At 42.0% G+C, this 19,134-nt stretch overlaps 1 protein-coding gene across 11 annotated transcripts in view; it reads right to left on the bottom strand.

Moving 5' to 3' along the window:
• Positions 1-10,631: 10,631 nt before the first annotated feature.
• The window catches only part of ctbp1 (C-terminal binding protein 1), a 228,049-nt gene continuing 219,546 nt past the window's right edge, over positions 10,632-19,134 (bottom strand). For all 11 annotated transcript variants that reach the window (XM_033034769.1, XM_033034756.1, XM_033034754.1 and 8 more), the window contains 3 exons: positions 16,111-16,238; positions 13,991-14,108; positions 10,632-11,663 (listed from right to left, as the gene is read on the bottom strand). In XM_033034769.1, coding sequence (XP_032890660.1) covers positions 11,480-11,663; positions 13,991-14,108; positions 16,111-16,238 — 430 coding nt within the window. In that variant the 3' untranslated portion in view covers positions 10,632-11,479. The remainder of the gene's footprint in view (positions 11,664-13,990; positions 14,109-16,110; positions 16,239-19,134) is intronic.

Genomic DNA, 19,134 nt, shown 5'->3' with positions numbered 1-19,134 from the left:
ATTAAGTACCTACACCTCAAGGTAAAGACAAACGAGGTGGCCACCTCTCTTGATTACACAGGCAAAATCTGCAGCCAATCTGCCACAGAACATCCCAATTTATGATATTTACGAACTCTTAACTGCTCTGCTACTATTAAAGCACAATGTGGACATCTACCCCTGTACAATCAAGCAGCAGATTTGATCACATTCAATCATAGAAACATAGAAAATAGGTGCAGGAGTAGGCCATTCGGCCCTTCGAGCCTGCACCGCCATTCAATATGATCATGGCTGATCATCCAACTCAGTATCCTGTACCTGCCTTCTCTCCATACCCCCTGATCCCTTTAGCCACAAGGGCCACATCTAACTTCTTCTTAAATATAGCCAATGAACTGGCCTCAACTACCTTCTGTGGCAGAGAATTCCAGAGATTCACCACTCTCTGTGTGAAAAATGTTTTTCGCATCTCGGTCCTAAAAGATTTCCCCCTTATCCTTAACCTGTGACCCCTTGTTCTGGACTTCCCCAACATCGGGAACAATCTTACTGCATCTAGCCTGTACAACCCCTTAAGAATTTTGTACGTTTCAATAAGATCCCCCCTCAATCTTCTAAATTCTAGCGAGTACAAGCCAAGTCTATCCAGTCTTTCTTCATATGAAAGTCCTGACATCCCAGGAATCAGTCTGGTGAACCTTCTCTATACTCCCTCTATGGCAAGAATGTATTTCCTCAGATTAGACCAAAACTGTACGCAATACTCCAGGTGTGGTCTCACCAAGACCCTGTACAACTGCAGTAGAACCTCCCTGCTCCTATACTCAAATCCTTTTGCTATGAATGCTAACATATCATTCGCTTTCTTCACAGCCTGCTGCACCTGCATACCTACTTTGAATGACTGGTGTACCATAACAATCATCTTCAATGCTGCCAAGATGTAGTTTAGTTTTGGTTATTGTCACGTGTAGCGAAGTGCATTGAAAAGCTTTATGTTCCGTGTTAACCAGTCAGTGGAAAGATAGTGCATGAATACAATCGATCCGTCAAGTGTACAGATTCATGATAAAGGGAATAATGTTTAGTGCAAGATAACGTCCAGTAAAGTCCGATTAAAGATAGTCCAAGGGTCACCATTGGGGTAGATCATAGCTCAGGACTGCTCTTTAGTTAGTGATTGGATGGTTCAGTTGAGATGTAAGTTTTATATGTGAGACCGACCCTGCTTTGTTGTCCCTCCATGAATCACTAACAAAACCAAGGCAACATTCAGTTGAAGGCCAGCTTTCTGCAGTATAAGCACCATGTGCCATGACTCGAGAATCATCCATGAATGATCCAATGTCATGAAGGACTATACAACCTTTTACTTCTACTGCACCAGAATCTGCACATTCAATAGAGCAAGGATATAAAACTGAATGTACGGGCTAGTTTCATTGCTCCCTACGCTAACTGCTCTAAATCACAGCATGGCTCCAGCAATGAAACGGGCCACTTGACTCATCCACTCTTCCTCCATAGTCCTGTAATCATTTTGCTTTCAATTATTTATGTGGTTCACTTGTGTTCATTATGACTAAATCTACCTTCATCATCAACCACGCACCGCTTTCAAGGTTCGATTTGGTGAAATTTTACTTCTTACAAAAGCTTTTTCTTGCATCAATTTTGATTCTTTTGCTTTTATGCTCTCCACTCTGCTTCTTGATCTCTCCAAGAAGGGGAGTGAAATCTAGTTACTATTCCTATAAACATCGTGACTTTAAATACTCCAATTTTCTTTCATGCCTTTGTTCCTAAGGAGATAATTCTTGTAAATATAGAATAATTCCAGTAAATATATTTCGCAACCTCTCAGTGCTATTTGCTTCTTGAAGTGTGTTGCCCAGAACAAGACACAAAACATTAATTTTGGTTTAGTTTAGATTGGAGATACCAATTGTGAGCATTCCTTTAGGATTTCTTTAGGATTTGTTGTGTCTATGTAGAACATGGAACAACAAAGCACAGAATAGGCCCTTCGGCAATTTTGTTTTACACATCGGGTGGTGGAGGCCTGAGACACGTTGTCAGGGGTGGTGGGGGAGGCAAATGCAATAGAGGGGTTGAAGGGGCTTTTAGATAGGCACATGAATGTGAAAGGAATAGAGGGATATGGATCATGTGCAGACAGATGGCATCATGTTCGGCACGAACATTGTGGGCTGAAGGGCCAGTTGCTGTGCTGTAGAGGTCTTTGGAGCACAATCACTGTTCTTGCACGAGTGACAGTGTTCGTATAGTTTAGTTTAGAAATACAGAGCGGAAACAGACGCTTCGGCCCACCGAGTCCACACCGACCAGCGATCTCCGCACATTAACACTATCCTTCACACACTAGGGACAATTTACATTTATACCAAGCCAAACTCTACGCATTTGGTGTGTGGGAGGAAACCGAAGATCTCGGAGAAAACCCACGTGGTCACAGGGAGAACGTACAAACTCCGTACAGACAACGCCCGTAGTCACGATCGAACCCGGGTCTCTGGCGTTGTGAGTGTTGTAAGGCAGCAACTCTACCGCTGCGCCACCGTGCCGCCCTTGTGATTCCCCTTTAGCCGTGTTGTTACCATAGCCCAAAATAGGTCTGTGAAATAGTGATGCAAGAAACTGCAGACGCTGAGATCTTGAGCAACACAAAGTGTTGGAGGAACTCAGCAGGTCAGGTGGCATCCATGGAGGGAATGGAATCTGAAGAAATGTCCCAACCCAGAATGTCATCTATCCGTTCCCTCCACAGATGTTGCCTGATCTGCTGAGTTACTCCAGCACTTTGTGTTGTGCTGATCCTTCAACACAAATCACAATACGAATACATATCAATTATTTGAAATACCTGATGCTTGATAAGAATGTAGATTTCACCTTCCAAGATATATACCTCATCTTAGAGAAGTCAGGATGAATAAAACATGTTTCCAGAGCACCACATGCAAGTGTTTACTCAGAATGTTACATTCAGCTGTACAGCTATTCAACCTCATTTTAAAGCCTTGTTCAAAAGGCTGTACTTCAGAGCTGTGCTGAAATTCAGGTCTCCAACCTGCCTTTGTTCAGTACCACGGAATTGGATAATTTTATTTGATTGATTGCTGCCTCCTATGCAGCAGAGAATCGACTGGCATGTGTAAGTGCTTTTGAATGCTTGAAGTCCTGAATAAAGTATTTTTTATCAGCAAAGAGAAGAGAATTTGATATCACAGGCAGAACTCAGCTAAATAATTCTGAATAATCATTTTCTATGGACGGCACAGCTCATAGAGCTGCTGCCTCACAGCGCCAGGGAACCTGGTTCGATCCTGACCCTGGATGCTGCCTGTGTTGAGTTTGCATGTTCTCCAGTGTGGGTTTCCTCCGGGTCCTTCGGTTTCTTCCCACATCCCAGAGATTGTGGGATTGTAGGTTAATTGCCCCAAGGTGTTTAGGGAGTGGTTGCGAAAACAGAACTAATGTGAAGGGGTGGCCGATGGCCGACGTGGCCAAAAGGGCCTGTTTCTGTGATGTATCTCTATAAATAAACTAAAAATTACAACTAAACCTGACCTCTCTCTCTCCAAGCAGACTTTGTGATTTTCATAAGCCCTGATTTCTCCAACATCACGACAGTTATGGAACATCAAGCAGAATTATAATGGGGCTTAGAATTCATAGCTTGTCTTCAAAGCATTCTCTGGCAGTTTAGCTTTTGAACGATGTTTTTCTCATTAATTTTTTTTATTCAATTATAGATACAAAGTACAAATAGAACTTTACAGAACAGTACAAAATCATGAGAGGAATAGATCTGGTAAACGCACAGTCTTTACACAAAAGGGTGGTGGGTGTATGGAACAAGCTGCTGGAGGTAGTTGAGGCAGATACTATTTCAACATTTAAGAAGCATTTAGACAGGTGCATGGATAGAATTTAGAAGATTGAGGGGGGATCTTATAGAAACTTACAAAATTCTTAAGGGGTTGGACAGGCTAGATGCAGGAAGATTGTTCCCGATGTTGGGGAAGTCCAGGACAAGGGGTCACAGTTTAAGGATAAAGGGGGAAATCTTTTAGGACCGAGATGAGAAAAACATTTTTCACACAGAGAGTGGTGAATCTCTGGAATTCTCTGCCACAGAAGGTAGTTGAGGCCAGTTCATTGGCTATATTTAAGAGGGAGTTAGATGTGGCCCTTGTGGCTAAAGATATCAGGGGTATGGAGAGAAGGCCATGATCATATTAGAAACATAGAAAATAGGTGCAGGAGTAGGCCATTCGGCCCTTCGAGCCTGCACCGCCATTCAATATGATCATGGCTGATCATCCAACTCAGTATCCTGTACCTGCCTTCTCTCCATACCCCCTGATCCCTTTAGCCACAAGGGCCACATCTAACTCCCTCTTAAATATAGCCATTGAATGGCGGTGCAGGCTCGAAGGGCCGAATGGCCTACTCCTGCACCTATTTTCTATGTTTCTATGATAGGATAGGATTAGAGGGATATGGGCCAATTGCGGGCAGGTGAGACTAGTGTGGATGAGACGTGGGCAAGTTGAGCCAAAAGGCCAGTTTCCATGCTGTATTATTCTGTGACTCGATAACTACAGTCAGTGGTCGCTGCAAAGAACTAATTGTTTCAAGCCAGGAACTCTCTCTGCACAAGATTTACTGCTGTCAAGCATTCGTTTAAGGGCAACCTTAGAATCACTGCACTTGGATGGCATGGTGGCGCAGCGGTAGAGGTACTGCCTTAGAGCGCTAGAGACCCGGGTTCGATCCTGACTACGGGTGCTGTCTGTACGGAGTTTGTATGTTCTCCCCATGTCCTGCATGTGTTTTCTCCGAGATCTTCGTTTTCCTCCCACACTCCAAAGTCGTACAGGTTTGTAGGTTAATTGGCTTGGTGTAAAGGTAAAAACCAATTGTCCCTTGTGTGTGTAGGATAGTGTTAATGTGCGGGGATCGCTAGTTTGTGCGGACTTCGGTGGGCCGAAGGACCTGTTTCCGCGCTGTATCTCTAAACTAAACTTGTGATGGCATCAAGCTGGACAAGCAGCAATCATATTAAATAATTCTTACGGACAGCATACCAGGAAGAAGAAAAGCACAACTTTTAATTTACTATTTAAACTTTTACAGAGTACTAAATAAAGATTGGAACATATACATAGGATTACGTAGAAGATGAAATATAAATAAACTTTCTAAAAATATATTTTTGCTTATTTTAAAATCCATTATATTATGAATTGTTTAAGAGCTTTGCATTCCACACATATACAATAACTCTTGGGCCAGAAAGATTAGGTGCCGAATATAGCCTAGCAGGATATTAAGAACTCACTCCATCAGTAACAGGATGTAATATTTTCACGTAATCTACTCTGTGAAGAGTCTGCACACAACCCATGTCCATGTAATATCTGCTTTCATTTTTATCGGTTGGAGAAGTTTGCAAAACATCCAATGCCTATGAAGGAGTGTTGCATCGCTAACAATGCCCAGACAAATGTGGATTGCCAGAAATCGCGTTGAAACATAGAAAAATAGAAAATAGGTGCAGGAGTAGACCATTTGGTCCTTTGAGCAATTCAATGTGATCATGGCTGATCATCCACAAGCAGTACACCGGTCCTACCTTCTCCCATATCCCTTGATTCCGCTGGCCCTAAGAGCTTTAACTAACTCTCTTTTGAATGAATCCAGTGAATCAGCCTCCACTGCCTTCTGAGGCAGAGAATTCTACAGATTCACAACTCTCTGAGTTAAAACGTTTTTCCTCATCTCAGTTCAAAATGGCCTACCCCTTTATTGTTAAACCTGTGGGCCCTGGTTCTGGACTCCCCCAACATCGGGAACATGTTTCCTGCACCTAGCTTGTCCAATCCCTTAATAATTTTATGTTTCTATAAGATCTCCTCTCATCCTTCTAAATACCAGTGACTACAAGCCCAGTCGTTCCATTCTTTTGTCATACGACAGTCCCGCCGTCCCGGGAATTAACCTCGTGAACCTACGCTGCACTACCTCAATAGCAAGAATGTCCTTCCTCAAATTAGGAGACCAAAATTGCACACAATACTCCAGGTGTTGTCTCACCAGGGCCCTGTACAACTGCAGAAGGACCTCTTTGCTCCTATACTCAAATCCACTCGTTATGAAGGCCAACATGCCATTAGCTTTCTTCACTGCCTGCTGTACCTGCTTGTTTAGTTTCACTGACAGCAACAAACCGATGGCAGCACAAACCGACAGTTTCTCCACCATAACTTTTGCAAAATCCAAGCCAGTTTTACTTAACGCTTCACTAAGTTTGAAATTGTAAATGAATACAAAAATGTAATGTATTTCTTGATTAAGTTGTAATGCTTGGAAAGCCCTTGCAACCTAAGAGGTTCTATGTTCAATAGTTCGTAAAATTATGTGAAATAATTCGTGTTTTCAAAATTCAAAGGGGTCTTGGTAAAAAGTAGGGAATCTAATGCTCAGCTCTTTCAAACATTCAGCATTAGTACAATAACTTGAATTCTCTACTCCTAGTCGCTCAAAAAAACTTGAACACAGGATCATCTGTAAGACCAATGTGATTACTTTGTACAATGCTGCTTGATGTCTGTATTATTGTCATGCATAGGGCAAGTGATTTTCTTTTGTCATCCACATCTGATATATTCAGAATTTTCACTGCCACCAGTATTATTTTAATATGCAAATATTAGAAATTTGCAGAAAATTGCATTGGCTATTAAATCCAAGATCCATACGAATGCCATATAATTAAATATCATTCTCCTTTGGTTCAATTTACACAGCGCTGAAAAGAATTGATTCAAAATGTGGCAAAATGCGGTTGTTACTTATCTCAGGTGCAGCTTTCACGATTTAGATCAACTGTATCGTGGGTGTCGGGGTTATGGGGAGAAGGCAGGAAAATGGGGTTGGGAGAGAGAGGATGAACAGCCATGACTGAATGGCGGAATACACTGAATTGTTGGGCTGAATGGCCTAATTCTGCTCCTATCAGTTATGAACTCAGCCACTGTATTCTGTATCCTCAAATGAACAGTGTAATTATTTTAACAGTATACTTGTGCAGTACATGTAACCTTTTGTATGCATCATCTGGTCACTAAACTTACCTTCCTGGTGATTTAACACTTTTATTCCCTCCTGAAGCAACAATATGACCTTCAGAACTGTGTCATTACCTCTCTTTCCTTCTTATTCCCATCCCCCCTGTCCTCTCCATGTACCTGGAACATGCTGAAAGCCATCAAATAGATTTGCATACTTGTAACTTCACCAATCAGATTTCTACCTTATTTCAATACCAAGTTATGATTGTGATGTAAGTGCAAGATATTTCCTTTACCTCTCTGCAACATCTGATACAGTTAACAACCATCCTTGCTTACCGATATTCCCCATTCTTCTCCATCAAACTTGGTTCTATTCCAAATGTTATAACCTCCAGCATTGTCTTCTCTTCTTATTCCTGTACTGACCCCTTGGATGACTCGCCCTTTGTCCTTCCACATGGTCCCCCTGCATTTCCATCACCAACCTCCACATGCACACCTCAATCAGCTCTGTCTCTCTACCTATTATATCCTTTTGCCCACCACAGTCTTGTTTGAAATACAAAGACTACTCCCGCTAAGTGTTATAAAGTATCAAAACAATCACCTCCAGTTGCCTCCAGTCACAACACCCTCCCCGGTCTCTGTCTCAGACTGAACCAGACGGTTCAGTCCCTCAGATTCAGATTTAACATAATCCCAACCTCAGTCTTCTCTCACCTAATGCTGAAGACCCAATTCAATCCTTTGATCATTTCACGATTGTCTACTGCAAGTGTCATTACATTATCCCCTTTTGCCATCATGTTTTCCACAGTATCACAATTTCTCTTTTGTTCTTGTCCCCCCCCCCCCCTTCCAATTTCCTCATGGAAAATCAGCTCCCTTTCTAAACTGTGTCACTTTTCTTTGATCGTTCACCAACGAAAGTTTACTTCTATTTGTTTCAAGAGATGCTGCCTTGTCTACCAGAGTATTCAAGTATTTTCTGTTTCCATGCTAATTGTACCCCAAGAGGTAGCCCATTTTCCATACACTAAATCCATTTAAATATACTCTTTCCTTCGGTTGATAGTCATACAGCACTGAAAGAGGCCCTTTGGCCCTCTCGCCAGGCACCATTATTTTTACTATAGATAGACACAAAATGCTGGAGTAACTCAGAGGGTCAGGCAGCATCTCTCGAGAAAATGGATGGGTAACTGTTTGGGTCAGGACCCTTTAGACTGAAGGTAAGGAGAGGGAACTAGAGGTAAGAACGGCCCAGAACAAAGCAGGGCAGACAACAGATGACCAAGGGCGTGTGGAGCCCATGATGGCCCATTGTTGGCTGGGGAAGAGGTGATAACGAAGAGATACAAGGATGCAAACAGTGGAACCAGGAGGACAGCTAAAATGGCAGAAGGAGGGATAGCAAGGGTTACTTAAAATTGGAGAAATCAACGTTCATACCACTGGATTGTAAACTGCCCAAGCAAAATATGATGTGCTGTTCCTCCAATTTGCGTGTGGCCTCACTCTGGCATTTTTACCTCCATTTTCCTCCCCCTATTTTCAGTCTGAAGAAGAGTCCCGACCTGAAACATCACCCATCCTTTTTCTCCAGAGATGCTGCCTGACCCACTGAATTATTCCAGCACTTTGTGCCTATCTTCGGTATAAACCAGCATCCGCTGTATTTTTCTACACCAATTATTCCTAATCCTACTTTACTCTCCTCGAAACCTCAGATTTAAAAGTTTCACATGCCAATTGCCGTTCCACTTCCAAATTCTCTAGAATTGTTAAAACAGTAGCAAATGTTCTGCTCCTCTGACTGTCCTTTTGCTTTTACTCGCGTTAATGGCATTCGGCTCGTGTGTCGATGAAGAATGCAGCTGGCTGCAAGAATTATTGTGGATTGCAGGACACTTTGATTATCGACACCTTGAATGAACTTTGCGGCCCCGATTTCTTCCAGGGGCTACGTCCGTCTGAGGGTCACTTGAACAATCTACAGTGGCGCTTTTGATGTCTTAGATCACTTAACATATTACTGTCCCCAGATCATACTGACCTCCTACCCTCCCCTCCTTAACAGCCAATATAAAAACAATGTCTTTGACTCAGCTATTAACATCATCCTTCTTTGCTGGTGAGCCATTTACTCCTTACCTTTCGTCAAAGTGCAATTTGACATAATTCGATATAAACACACTGCATAATTTCAAAACATTAATATACGGCAAATTATTTGGACTGGATTCTATCTTAAATTAAACCAAGATAAAGCACATTTATTCTGAATATTTAGTGTATAAAATCATGAGAGGGTAGATGCACAGAGTCTCTTGCCCAGAGTAGGGGAATCAAGGACTAGAGGACATAGTTTGAAGGGGAAAAGATTTAATAGGAATCTAAGGGGTAACTGTTGGAATGACTTAACTCACACACAGTGAGTAAGATCCATATTAAGATACAAAGGACATTTATTATCACATACATCAACTGGTGTAGTGAAATTTGACTTGTCATTGCAGCACACAAATAAAGATAAGACACAATATCAAAGAATTTAACAGTAAACATAAAAACATCCCCCCAGAATGGTTCCCACTGTGGGGGAAGGCATCAAAAGTCCAGTCCCGTCCCCTGTTCATCCATAGTCGGGCCTATTGAGGCCTCCGCAGTCGCCGCTACGGAGTGGCTCGGAGTGTCTGGAGCGGCCGCTTCCTCCCCGGAGACCACGGCTCCCGAAGTCCACGGGCCGCGCTAGTCGGAGCTCCGACACTGGCAACCTCAGCGTGAGATCCCGGGCTCCGTGGTGTTTAAAGCTCAGCGCCGCCCGCGGCTGGAAGCTCCACAGACCGCAGCTCCGCGATGTTGGAGTCGGCGGTCACAGTACTCCGGAGATTACCGCACGGCGACCCAGGTAAGGCATCGCCCGCTCCACGATGGTGCCTCAGCGCTGTGCCGCCGCCGAAGCTGAAGTCCTGGCCGGTCCTGGCAGGAAATGCCGCTCCAGACTGTCGGTAGGCCGCGAGGAAGGGGCGAAAACACGGCACGGAGAAAAGCCGCATCTCCGACCGGGTAGGGACTGAGAAAAATATCTCCCCTCCCCCACATAAAAAGACTAAAAGACCTCCAAAACAAATACTTTTAACTCACTAAAAAAAAAAAAAAGGGTGAAAAGACCGACAGCTGCTGGCAGGGCAGCCATACTCGACGGTGCCCCCTTTACAACTAAGAGCATGAGTGACACTGATCTACAGTAACCTTTTCACGCAAAGGCTGGTGAGTGTATGGAACAAGTTGCCAGAGGAGGTAGTTGAGGCTGGGACTATCCCAACATATAAGAAATGGTTAGACAGGTACAGGGATAGGACAGGTTTGTAGGGATATGGACCAAGCACAGGCAGGTGGGACTAGTGTAGCTGGGACATGTTGGCTGGTGTGGGCAAGTTGGGCCGCAGGGCCTATTTCCACACTTATATCACTCTATGACTGTGATTCTATATATTCAAATTAGAGAGGAAAAATAATAGCTTGATAAATACCAGGCGATTTCTGTCTTTTTGTTTTATTTCTTTAAAATAATTCATACAAATGGTTACAGTCACAAAACATGATTATTTCAACCAAAATATTGCTAGCCTACCACATTAACAGGAATCGATGTAGGCAAAGAAATGCTGCTACTTTCCAGTAGTCTAGTGCCTGTACGCATACCACCAATGATATACATTTAAACTGGTGACAGTAAGCATGGTGCTGTTTGTATGAAATTTCTTTTAAAAAAATCTCTTTGCAACATTTTCCTCAGCCCCCAAGAAAGTAATGGGAATTCATGCCAAAAAGAAAATGAATTAAAAAGAGTGTTGATTTTGTTACTTGATACTAAAAAAAAGATAAGCAGGTACAAAACAATGCACTGCATGGCGTAAGAACACAAAATAAGTGGGAATTTACCATTGTTTTCCTGAGACGTCTGAAAACTGCCTCTTTTTGGGCGTGAATTTAATGTACAAAAGAAAGATAGTTTTCTTTTCAAAAAATCAGTTTTACTGAATATCTCCCTTGGTTTCTGTTTCACAGCTAAGCGAACACACCCTTAAGTTCTAAAACTGTACACAGACATAGTACATTCATGATAGAAGTAACTACTAGAACTTTTCTTGCTCACAGGGAACCCATATGACATAGAAACAGTTAATCAGTCCACTGTACAGGGACAAGCTACAATTTAACGGAGGGACAAATTTACCGAATCTCTTCTTCTCTCCCACATCTTTATTTGGAGTTGGACCAGTTTCTAATCTTGGTTATTTCCATAGTCCATTGTTCACCACAGCAGCTTCTCTTGACGAGCTTCTCTTATGGTGGAGATCCTTGGGGTCAGGAATGACGTCTGGCTACAATTGGTCACCCGTGTGATCTCTGTCAGACTCTGGTTTGACTGTTTGCCCCGGAGAAGGGGCATGTGGTGGGTGGGTGACTGTGGAGAGGCTGTGCGATAACTGCACCGCACTGGCCGCTATTCCTTCTACTGGCTGTGGCAGTCCAGTGGGAGCCACTCCGACAACACCTGGTGGATACCTGGAGTGCGAGGGGGGAAATGAGATAAAAAAATTAGCCATGGGTTAGTGCTGATACCCTTCTCAATTACAACACGGGATGCAAGTAAATTATCAGATGTTTTCAGAAACCGGAAGCCTCACAGGTAATCAGGTAAGGTGCTTAGTGATGCTCAATAAGCTTCTTCTAATGGAGAGTCATGGAGCAGCAGATGCTGGAATCTTGAGTAAAACACAAAGTGCTGGAGTAACTTAGCGGGTCAGGTTGCATCTCTGAGTAACATGAATAGGATATGTTTCAAGTCGGGACCCTTTTTCAGACTGATTGTGGAGAGTGGAGGAGAGCTTCTTCAAAGTAGGCATACTTTGAGAAAATTTCACAGTGGAGCAGTAGAATGGACTGGAGAGAGTAGAATTTCTTCAAAGTAGAAGGGTCCCGACCTGAAATGTCACCTATCCATGTCCTCCAGAAATGTTGCCTGACTTGCTGAGTTACTCCAGCACTTTGTGTTTTAATCTTCTTCCAATCTATTGTTAACAACAGAGATGAACATTGTAAGAAGAGTACATGCCGATCAAACATCATCTAATCCATTCAGGGTCTGGCAGTGTGATATGTGAAATAGCAAAAGTTTGATGTGTGAAATCCACCTCACTTCTGTTTCCAACATTACAATCTGTATATGACCTAATCTGTTTTGCCAGTAATACTAAATGTTGTCTTCATCTCCAAATGCTCTGCTACATTCCCTCCATTTTCACTCACGTTGACAGTTCAACTCCACCATCTCCTCTACTGATGAGCCATTCCCAAACAGCCAATGCTAACCTTGCATGATATTCCCTTCTTCTCACCTTTGCCTCCATAACTTGATTTACCCTCTCTATCTTAAATTGCATCAGTCAGAATGTGCCCAAAATATATTGGTTGCAAGCCACTATCAGATGACTAAGTCATGAAAACGACAAATCTTTTTATACTTGTTGCTCTCCTACCCACATTGAAATACTTTTATCTATTTTGGGTATTTTGGGACACTCTTCAGACTGAGGTGGTGGAGGGGGCACTATAAGCAAGAAACGACCAGCTGTAAAAATCTTTACATGGCACCATGGCAATGTAAATACACTACATCTGCAGGTTGCCCTCTATCAACTTTCCCTATGACATCCTTAAAAAATTCAAACAAATTTATCAAACATGACCTACCTATCATAAAACCACGTTGACGATATTCAGCTTTCCTAAATGATTAGTTATTTGCTCCTTGATTACTGACTCTAGTAACCGTCCAACCATAGATGTTAAACCAACTGGACTGTAGTTCCCTGCCATCTGTCTTCCTCCCTTTTTGAACAAATTTAACCAATGATACCACTCTCTCTGATACTGCTTCCTTTAAAACTATTGGGCGTCTGCCATCAGGTCTCGAGTTTCTCTCATGTTTTATCCCTTGCGATCAAGATCAAGTCCCTTCCTCTTATTTGAAATTAACCATCTGTTTAACTTTCAGATATTTTCAATGACCTCCACAGTGAAGTCTGATGCAAGAGACTAATTTGATGTATCAGCGTTTCTTTGTTTCCTGTCATTAATTCACCATGTTCTTTAGATGTTTCACACCTAGCTAAGCTGCCTTCTTCCTATTCATATATCTAGAGAAACTCTTACTGTTTGTTTTGATATTAAGGTCATAAGTGATAGGAACAGAATTAGGCCATTCGGCCCATCAGGTCTGCTCCGCCATTCAATCATGAGTGATCTATCTCCCTCCTAACCCCATTCTCCTGCCTTCTCCGCATAACCCCAAACACCCGTACTAATCAACAATTTATATCTCTGGCTTAGAAATATCCATCGACATGGCCTCCAAAGCATTCTGCGGCAAAGAATTCCACAGATTACACACAGGTTCTCACTCAAAATCAATTTTCTCCCTTCTTACGAGCTTTTTAGTGTTTTGCTGTTGAACCCTAAAAACATCCCAGTCCTCTGACCTACAACCAGTCCTCGTCATTATAAGACCATAAGACATAGGAGCAGTTAGGCTATTTGGCCCATTGAGTCTGCACCGCCATTCTTTCATGGCGGATCTATTTTTCCCTCTTACCCCCTTTATTGGCCAAGGCATTATGCCCAAGGTATTATGTATGCCTTGCCATTTATTTGGGGTTTTATGAGCATATTGTTACATATTCTGGTATCTAGCACAATAAAATAAGAGCTTTATTGATCTCAATTCCACATTGTACCATGTTGGGAATTGAACCCAGTATCAAAACCCCATGTGCCAATTTTTGACGGTAAGTAGCATATTTTACCGAGACTGCTTTCTGCATTATCCTTACCTGTAGGCGGCACCATTTAGCTCTGGGTGAACTACTGCAGGGTCCATTCCAGCCCAGTGAGTTGCTGCAGTCAAGTAATCCTTATTAATACAATTTTTCAGGCTGTCTGGGATGCGCCCTAAAGAAAGTGCAGGTTTGTTTTATTAATCGGCTCATCCTCCATGTTTCAGTGCACAATCAATTTTACCTCAGTCATGAGAGCACATCAGGAAGGAGCAAGATTTTCAAACTTGGTATCATCTTTATTAACTACTATCCAGGCAGGTGTTTGCCCATTCTTTCAACAGAACACTTCTTTAATGCTTTACTTTATTCAATTGCGTTTGTATAAAACTCAGTGTGACAAACAAGGATTACTCCCAATGTCATGTATTGATGGGTATGGAAGACCATAGGTTAAAATGTAAGGTGTTGTAAAATCAATTGTTGTTGCACTTTGGGAGGATGAATGTAAGGAAGAAGTATATAGTTAGTGGTAGCACCCTTATGCCGCTGTCCCACTTAGGCGATTTTTTAGGCGACTATAGGCGATTTTTTAGGCGACTATAGGCGATTTTTTAGACGAGTATAGGCGACTAGGCTGTCGTCACATGGTGTGTCCTAGGGTGTCGCCTGTATGGTCATGAGTAGTCTCCTCAGTCGCCCAAAGAATTGTAGCATTTTTCTGGTCGCCGCTGGAGTTTGAAATGTTCAAAACGTTTCGGTGACAGTCGGCAACATTTGGCTTGACGCCAATGAACGTAGCTTGACTCTCCTGATGTAGGTGCTGTCGTAGGTTGTCGCTGGGATGACGTAGGTTGTCGCCAGGATGACGTAGGTTGTCGCCAGTGCTGACTTTGTTTTTTAATTTGCTGTTAAAGTATGATTCTATTTCAAATTTTATGTCGAAGGGGGGTCCAGTCGCCAGATTTTCGGCGACCTGCTACGACTATGACAGTCACCTAAAATAGACAGGCCCATTACCAGCATTAATGTACAAAGGAATCTTGGGGTCCATGTCCATAGCTCCTTGGCAGTGGCAATACAATTAGACAGTGTGGTAAAGAAGGAGTATGGTATGCTTGCCTTCATTGGTTAGGGCATTGAGTGCAAGAGTCAGGAAGTTACTTTGCAACTTTATAGGACTATGGCTATTGGAGTATTGCGTGGTATTCTGGTCATCCCATTACAGGAAGAATGTGAAGGCTTTGGAGAGGGTGCAGAAGTGATTGGAGGGTATTAGCTAAAAGGAGAGCTTGGACAAGCAGAATTTCTGGAATTCTCTGGCTCCTAGGATGGCAGAGACCGGGTCATTTGATACATCGAATCTGTAGATAAGTATTTGGAATATCATGGAATTATAGATTATGTTGAACTGATACAAAAGAGTTGAAGCCAGCATAGATCAGCCATGATCATATTGAGGGACACGGCAGCTACTCCTGCCCCTATTTTCTCCAGTTGTTGTGTAATAAAGCTCTTCTTGAAAAGCAGCAAAATTATCCTTGATATCCGAGACAATATTTGTCCTTCGGTGATCATTGTTTTAAGAAAATTATTTGGGACAGCTTATGGTTTAAATTGGTTACTGTGACGCATCTGTAATTAAACTTGAAAGGTATTTATTTGGCTTTATGCTTTAGAGGAGAGGCTTTCGTTGGGAAAAGGTTAGCAAACATTGAACTCTTTTCATTCCAACAAGTTAAGAGTTTAAAAAGGTGCTGAAAATGTGAGAAGTTTTGATAAGCTAATTAAGAAATAACAACTTAAGGGCCTGTCCCACTGTACGAGGTAATTCAAGAGCTCTCCCGTGTTTAAAAGAAAATCAAACTCGTGGTAGGCACGTAGAATGTACGTAGTGGGTACGACAGAGCTCGGGACGTCTCTTAGCGGCTCGTAACGCTAACGGCAGGTACTCGGGAAACGCGGTAAGCTCGTGAAGATTTTTCAACATGTTGAAAAATGTCCACGAGAGCCCCGAGTACCTACGAGCGGCTATTACCGTAATTCTCCAAGTTCGAATCGGGAGAACTCTTGAATTACCTCGTACAGTGGGACAGGCCCTTAATTCTCTTTACACTATTACACAAACAATATTCAAATCAAGATGGAAAATTCAGACACAGCCGGCAACAACGTACCTGTTATAGCTCTCCGGATTTCACGAGCTGCCTCTTCTCTCATCTCAATTGAGGCCTGTTCACTGTACCAGGCAGCATGTGGTGTGCAGATTAGGTTTGGAGCATCTTTTAAAGGGCCTTGGCTAAAACTGTACATAAGCATATATTATTTATCATTCAATTTGAATATAAAGCAATGATATTCTTCCACTTTTAGTTAATACTAAGTCAATGCATAAATACAGACAATATGTCCGTGTGCCAGTAGTAATGAGCCCAACCCGAAATGTCACCTATGCCTGCTCACCAGGGATGCTGGCTGACCCACTGTGTTACTCCAGCATTTTCTGTACACCAACATCAGCAGTTCCTTGTTTCTACAGTAATAATTAATGTTTGGAGCATATACAATCAAAGTCCGCCTCTTATTTATTAGCTAGTCCATGCCAACAAAGTAACACAACAGATTATTTCCAGTTATTACAGCTCCCAGCCCTCAACACAAAGATGACACAAAATGAACTCCCCATCTCCATCCAATGCAGTCACGTTTAATCTTCTATGGATTGCAGGCTGCTCGGAAAGTGAAAAATGCAGACAGTTCAAAGTTAGAAGTCTGAGATTAGTTTGAGTCCCAGCTCTCATCAACACCTGTCCAAAGCAGATTGCGATTGATAACTCGAGGTCTCTGTTGCCACTGCTGAGAGAAGGTTTGCTATTCATCTTGAATTCATAGCGGGTAGTTCTTCACCTAAGTTAGAGGGCAGTTTGTCTTCTTCCCATTTCCCAAGCCTTTTCAGCAGGCGTGTAAGTTATTTTGTCATGTCACTATCCGATTCCCATTTTAAACCCCCAAGGAAATATTTATACCAGTTTTATAAGCAGTCAATCTGAGATTGTAATCTCTGAAGAACAAAGCTTTTCCCTCTCCTTCTCAGTGTTTTTTGCCAATCACTTGAAATTTGTGTCCAGTGGTTCTTGAACCATCTATTTATGGGAACACCTCTCTTTATTTTATGTTTCAAAACCCTTGTACGCCTCAATCAAATTTCCTTTCGATTTGCTTTGTTCCCTGGAGAATAACTTCATTTTTTTTCATCTAACGTTACTACCAAAATTCTCTTTCCCCTGGAAACCTTCAAATAAATATTTTCTGTGCTGTGCTCTCTTTAAAACCTTCATATCATTCCCACCGTATGGCAACCACTATCTTTCGGTTCAAGGACATCAAATCTGTCAATCCAGTATTTTGCCCAAATTCAACAAAAGATTCCTAATTTTGAACTCTGCCCCAATTTATGAAGCTCAGAATTATATAAATTTTACTAACCAGGACCACAACATGACAACATTCTTAAACGGCGTATGCACATACATTCCTAGGTTTCTCTGCTCCCGTGCATCCTTTAGAACTATGCCATTTAGACAATATTACTTCACTCTATTCCTACTGGCAAAGTGTTTCTTTTCAAATTCTCCACATTAGGATTTTTTCTCTCTCTGTGATTTCATCCATCCTATACCCTGTTGAAGTCTGTTACTATCCACTTCACTATTGATCAGATTACCAAGTTTTGTACCATTTACACATTTTTGAAATCTTACTCAATACTCTCATTAACGTATCGAAAAGAGACGGTACACAAAAATGCTGGAGAAACTCAGCGGGTGCAGCAGCATCTATGGAGCGAAGGAATTAGGCAACGTTTCGGGCCGAAACCCTTCTTCAGACAAGAAACCCTTCTTCAGAAAAGAGACAATGGTCCTAGCACTGAGTCCATCAATTATTTTTACTTTCTACTGCTGTATTTGATTTACAAAGTGTTTTATCATACAAAAAGGGCCCAGGGCATCTCATAAGCAATATCAAACAAAACTACAGAACCTTTCACAGAGAAGTTGGAGATATTAATTTCAACAAAAAAATACACAAAATGTCAGAGTAACTCAGCAGGTCAGGCAGCATCTCTGGGGAACATGGATAGGTGACGTTTCAGTGGGGAACCTTCTTCACACTGAGTTGTTAGAATGATTTATTCCAACAGACCAGGTTAAACTTAAGCCAATGTTGAAAAACAAGTAAACTAATTAATGTATTTCTCAGTTCCTATTAAAATAAAAAATGCAATAACTTAGCAAAATTGAACTTTAGAGTTTCCCACCAGAATTTCCAATTATAGTTTTTTCCATTCCCTATGCAAAAACTTGACTTTGGCTCATTTAAATGTGGAAACAAGGAACTGCAGATGCTGGTTTACAAAAAAAAAAAAAAAAAAGTGCTGGAGTAACTTAGAGGATCAGGCAGCACCTCTGGAGTACATGGATAGGTGATGTTTTAATTGTGAGGAAAACAATATTAACATTGTGAGGAAAACAAACGTACAAACAGTTTGAAGAAGGGTCCCAACTCAAAAAGTCACCTATCCATGTTCTCCAGAGATGCTGCCTGACCCGCTGACATTCTCCAGCACTGTGTCTTATCTTGTATCTTGTCTTTGGCTCAATGTTCACACATGCCAATAAAAACCAGCAGATCTACAAACATTTGACACAAACCTAACCTTTTGAGGGCCAATAGGAAGCATTTACACAAGGATGAGACTCTGTCAAAGGCTTGCAATGATCTCTAACTGCTGCCCCATCTCGACACTAGTTTCTGTTCAGTCCACTCACCATTTTTCAAATGGGTGGTGTTTACGTTTATAGATTTTATTCTGAGATGTTAGATCTACCACAGAGCCTAAGTGTCTTTCCGAACAAAAAGGTGACCAAAATTGAACACAATACTAAATGTGGCTTCACCAACATTTTGTACAATGTGGCCTCACCAATATCTTCTTATAGCTAAGGTAGACACAAAATGCTGGAGTAACTCAGCGGGTCAGGCAGCATCTCTGGAGAGAAGGAATGGGTGACGTTTCGGGTCGAGACCCTTCTTCGGTTGCAACTTGTTGTTCTTGATGCATGCGCAGATGATGCAACTTTGCAGGAAATCAACCCCCCTGTATAGCATCATGCTCTACATTCATCTGTTGCAAGTGAAAG

Source organism: Amblyraja radiata, chromosome 1, assembly GCF_010909765.2.
Source record: "Amblyraja radiata isolate CabotCenter1 chromosome 1, sAmbRad1.1.pri, whole genome shotgun sequence".
Taxonomy (NCBI): domain Eukaryota; kingdom Metazoa; phylum Chordata; class Chondrichthyes; order Rajiformes; family Rajidae; genus Amblyraja; species Amblyraja radiata.
The sequence above is the reverse complement of the archived record's forward strand: the minus strand, read 5'-3'. Positions and strand labels throughout refer to the sequence as shown.